Source organism: Carlito syrichta, unplaced genomic scaffold (assembly GCF_000164805.1).
Source record: "Carlito syrichta isolate Samal-C Ts95f unplaced genomic scaffold, Tarsius_syrichta-2.0.1 Scaffold297336, whole genome shotgun sequence".
Classification (NCBI taxonomy): Eukaryota; Metazoa; Chordata; class Mammalia; order Primates; family Tarsiidae; genus Carlito; species Carlito syrichta.
The window spans coordinates 47,487-52,820 of NW_007241432.1; the positions used below are offsets into that span (position 1 = coordinate 47,487).

A 5,334-nucleotide genomic window follows, 5' to 3' on the forward strand; every position below is an offset into this window, starting at 1 on the left:
CACAGTGGCTCAAGCCTGTAATACCAGCAATTTGGAAGGCTAAGGTGAGAGGATTGCCTGAGCCTGCAGGTTTGAGACCAGTCTGGGCAACATGGTGAGACCTCATCTCTACAATTAAAAAAAAAAAAATTAACTCAAAATAGACCATGGACCTAAACATGAAATACAAAATCATAAAACTCCTAGAAGATAACACAAAAAATCTACGTGACTTTGTGTAGTAATAATGTCTTTTCAGATACAACACCAAAGGCACAATCCATGAGAGAAAGTTAAAAAGGTGGACTTCATAAAAATTTTTTTTTTTTTTAATTGAGTTGGAGTCTCACTCAGTCACCCAGACTGGAGTGCAGTGGCCGCTCCCGGCCCCCGCGGCCTCGACCTGCTGGGCTCCGGTGATCTTTCCGCCTCAGCCTTCCAAGTAACTGGAATTACAGGCATGTGCTACCACACCCGGCTGATTTTTTGATTTATTGTAGAGATGTGGTCTCGCTGCCCAGGCGGGTCTTGAACCTGCTGGCTCAGGCAATCCACTCACCTCAGCCTCCCAAAGGCGCGGGATTACAGGCTGAGCCACCGAGCCTGGCTCATAAAATTTAAAACTTCTGCTCTGCAAAATCAATGTCAAGAGAACAAGGTGACAGTCTACAGACTGAAAGAAATTATTTGTGGCCAGGCTCGGTGGCTCAACCTGTATTCCCAGCACTTTGGGAGGCCAAGATGAGTGGATTGCCAGAGCTCGTGGGTTCGAGACCCACCCAGGCAACTTGGCGAGACCTTGTCTCTACAATAAATCAAAAATTAGCCGGGTGTGGTAGCGCTTGCCTGTAGTTCCAGCTATTTGAAATGCTGAGACAAAAGGATCACCAGAGCCCAGCAGGTTAAGGCCGCAGTGGCCGGGAGCGATCACTGCACTCCAGTCTGGGCGACAGAGTGAGACTCCAACTCAAAAAAAAAAAAAAAAAAAGATGCTCAACATTGTATGTTATTGCCTGAGCCCGCGGGTTTGAGACCCGCCTGGGCAGCAAGACCTCATTTCTACAATAAATCAAAAAATCAGCCGGGCATGGTAGCGCATGCCTGTAAATCCGGCTACTCGGAAGGCTGAGGCGGAAGGATCGCTGGAGCCCAGCAGGTCGAGGCTGCGGTGGCCAGGAGCAGTCACTGCACTCCAGTCTGGGCGACAGAGTGAGACTCCAACTCAAAAAAAAAAAGAGAAAATTGCAAATTAAAACAACAATAGGTCAGGCACAGTGTGGCTCAAGCCTATGATCCCAGCACTTTGGGAGGCCAAGACCTGCAAAAAATTAGCCAGGCATAGTGGCGTTCACCTGTGGTTCCAGCTACTTGGAAGGCTGAAGCAGAAGGATCACCTGAGCCTGGCAGGTCGAGGATGTGAGGTTGCCATGAACGTGCCACTGCACTCCAGCCTGGGTGACAGAATGAAACTCTGACTTAAGAAAAAAATAAAGAAAATTTCAAAGATCATAAAAGTGGAAAAATATGCCTGGCCTGGTGGCTCATGCCTATAATCCCAGCACTTCGGGAGGTGGAGACGAGAGGACTGCCTGAGCCCAAGGGGTTCGACACCAGCCTGGGCAACTTGGTTGAAACCTCGTCTCTACAATAAATCAGGAAAAATTAGCTGGGTGTGGTGGCACACTCCTATAGTTCCAGCTACTTGGAAGACTGAGGCGGAAGGATCACTTGAGCCCAGTAGGTCGAGGCTGTGGTGGCCATGACATGCCACTGCACTTCAGCCTGGACAACAGAGAAATTCCAACTCAAAAAATAAAAATAAATAAATAAAATACCACTATACACCTATCTGAGTAGCCAAAATTCATACACTAAATCCAAATGCTAAAGATGTGGAGAAACTAGGCAGGCTCGATGGCTCAGCCTGTAATCCCGCGCTTTGGGAGGCTGAGGTGAGTGAATTGCCTGAGCTCGCGGGTTCGAGCACCGCCTGGGCAACTTGGCGAGACCTCATCTCTACAATAAATCAAAAACTCAGCTGGGCATGGTAGCGTGCGCCTGTAGTTCCAGCTGCTTGAAAGGCTGAGGCGGAAGGATCGCCGGAGCCCAGCAGGTCGAGGCTACAGTGGCCGGGAGCAGCCACTGCACTCCAGTCTGGGTGACAGAGTAAGACCCCAACTCAAAAAAAAAAAAAAAAAAAAAAAGATGCGGAGAAAGAGGAACTCTCATTCATTGCTGGTGGAAATGCAAAATGGTACAGCTACTCTGGAAGACAGAGAGGTGGTTTCTTACAAAACTAAACATCTCCTTACCATGACTCAGCAATCATGTTTCTTAGTATTTTTTTTTTTAAGAGTCTCACTCTGTCACCCAGACTGGAGTGCAGTGGCTGCTCCCGGCCACCGCAGCCTCGACCTACTGGGTTCTGGTGATCTTTCCGCCTCAGGCTTCCGAGTAACTGGAATTACAGGCACGCAATACCGTGCCCGGCTGATTTTTTGATTTATTGTAGAGATGAGGTATCTCCAAGTTGCCCAGCCGGGTCTCGAACCTGCGGACTCAGGCAATCCACTCACCTCAGCCTCCCAAAGGCGCAGGATTATAGGCTGAGCCACCAAGTCCAGTTGCTTCTTAGTATTTACCCAAGAGCTGAAAATGTATGTTCACACAAAAATCTGTACAAGGATACTTACAGCAGCTTCACTCATCTTTTTGATGTTGAGTTGGAGTCTCACTCTGTTGCTTAGGCTGGAGTACAGTGGCATGATCACAGCTACCCCAGTGTTGATCTGCTGGGCTCAAGCGATCCTTCTGCATCAGCCTTCCTAGTAGCTGGAACTACAGAAGTGCACTACCACAACTGACTAATTTTTTGATTTACTGTAGAGATGAGGTCTCGCCAAGCTGCCCAGGATGGAACCCATGGGCTCAGGCAATCCCCTCACCTCGGCCTCCCAAAGTGCTGGGGTCACAAACTTGAGTCATAACACCCAGCCCAGTTTCATTCTTAATTGCCAAAAGTTAGAAGCAACTAAGATGTCCTTTAGGCCGGACTTGGTGGCTCAGCCTGTAATCCTGCGCCTCTGGGAGGCTGAGGTGAGTGGATTGCCTGAGGCCGCGGGTTCGAGACCCGCCTGGGCAACTTGGCGAGACCTCATCTCTACAATAAATCAAAAATTAGCCAGGCGTGGTAGCGCACGCCTGTAGTTCCAGCTACTTGGAAGGCTGAGGCGGAAGTATCGCCGGAGCCGAGCAGGTCGAGGCTGCGGTGGCCGGGAGTGGCCACTGCACTCCAGTCTGGGCGAGAGAGACTCCAACTTAAAAAAATAAAGAAAAGAAAAGAAAACTAGAGAAAAGGTTATTAAGAAAATCATAAAGAAAATATATATACAGTACTACAGTATATCCATTCTGTAAATTTATGTTGTCTGTTTACAAAATCAATCTGTCTGTTTGGGGCTGGGTGCAGTGGCTCACACCTGTAATTCCAGCACTTTGGGAGGCTGGGGATAGAGAAACGCTTGAGCCCAGAACTTTGAGACAACTTGGGCAACATAGTGAGAACTCGTCTCAACAAAAATAAAAAAATTAGTCAGGCAAGCGCCTATAGCCCCAGTTACTTGGGAGGCTGAGGCATAAGGATCTTCTAAGCCCAGAAGGTTAAGGCTGTGGTAAGCCACAATTGTGCCACTGCACTTCAGTCTGGGAAAGAGAGACTCCAACTCAAGAAAAAAACTTCCTACCTGAAATGGCAGGCAATCTCAGCTGCAAATTTCAATCTACTTTACCTATCAAGCAATTCAACTTTTTTTATAATGTCATGACTTTCCTCTGCTCCTTGGGAGCACTTTCAGCACCACTACTGGCACTTCACATGGGTCTCCTGGTGTTACTTGAAGTTTATGCATCATGATGAAAAATATGCAAGAACCATGAGGCCTCCTTTCACTGCAAAAAGTAACTTACTGGCAAAAGCCACCATGCCTGGCTCCACATACCTCTTATGCATTCATGACATAGCTAACATTTTTCTTAAAATGTTTCAGTATCTCCAGGTTACACGATTTGTCTACAAGTTTTTTCATCACAAATTTCAAAAGAAATTTGACGTTAATTGGAAAAAATATCCATACCCAGTTGCAATGTCTCATGCCTGTGGTCCCAGTACTTTGAGAGGCCAAGCGGGGAGGACTCCTCAAACCCAGGAGTTCAAGACAAGCAAGACTTAGCCAGGTGGGGGGGCACATGACTACAGTCCCAGCTTCTCGGGCAGCTGAGGTAGAAGGATTGCCTAAAATCAGGAGTTTGGATACAGTGAGCTGTGATAATGCCACTGCACTTCAGCCTGGGCAACAGAGTAAAACCCCGACTGGGGGGGAGGGGTGGGGCTAATAATATTCACATATAAGTGAACCCATGCAGTTAAGTTCGTGTTGTTTGCTAGTATGGTTCCAACTACAGGACAATCTAGCAAAACTATGAAGACAATAAAAAGATCAATGGTTACCAAGGATAAGGGAGTAGGAATAGGTAGAACACAAGAACTGTAGGGGCAATGAAACTATTTTGTATGATACGACTACAATGGTAGATACATGTCATATATTTTTCAGAACCCACAATGTAAATTGTGGACTCTGGGTGATAACAATGTGTAAGTGTAGGTTCACTGGTAGTCACTAACGTACCACTCTGGGGGATGCTGACAATGGGGGAGGTTGTGTGGGGAATGGGATGCACAGGAAACCTCTGTACCTTCCTCTCAATTTTGCTGTGAACCTAAAACTGCTTAAAAAACAAAACTTATTCAAGTTACGAGTCCCCTTTCTCTAAGACATCTATTTCACCAACCTCAGCATCTTTCTTCTTTGCACGAACTTTCTCGACTTCCATAAGAATCTTCTGGGATTCATCCACATTTCCTTCAGCCCCCAGCTGCTCAGCTTTAGCAAGGAGTTTTCCTATTTCTTCATTCAACTCATGTACTTTTTCTGCCTGTGGGGCGATAAAGAATCAGGTAAGCAGACTCTAAAAACAAGAGGCTGAATGCAAAGGAAGCAAATGCTTCTCTTGTTGCATTTCCAATCTGTTCTACTGAAAATAAATGAACAGATCAAGATCCACACTGAGTCATCACACATTTAACAACTGTGACATTTATATGGCTTCCAGTGAGATTCTGACCATCAACTAAACCTGTATATTGTGATTCAATAAAACCAGTAGTGCCAGGCTCAGTGGCTCAGCCTGGAATCCCGCGCTTTGGGAGGCTGAGGTGAGTGGATTGCCTGAGCCCACGGGTTCAAGATCCGCCTGGGCAACTTGGCGAGACCTCATCTCTACAATAAGTCAAAG

At 46.8% G+C, this 5,334-nt stretch overlaps 1 protein-coding gene across 3 annotated transcripts in view; it reads right to left on the minus strand.

Moving 5' to 3' along the window:
• The window catches only part of LUC7L (LUC7 like), a 31,975-nt gene that overhangs the window by 8,444 nt on the left and 18,197 nt on the right, over positions 1-5,334 (minus strand). For all 3 annotated transcript variants that reach the window (XM_008054648.1, XM_008054649.2, XM_008054650.1), the window contains exon 5: positions 4,831-4,974. In XM_008054648.1, the coding sequence (XP_008052839.1) occupies positions 4,831-4,974 (144 nt within the window). The remainder of the gene's footprint in view (positions 1-4,830; positions 4,975-5,334) is intronic.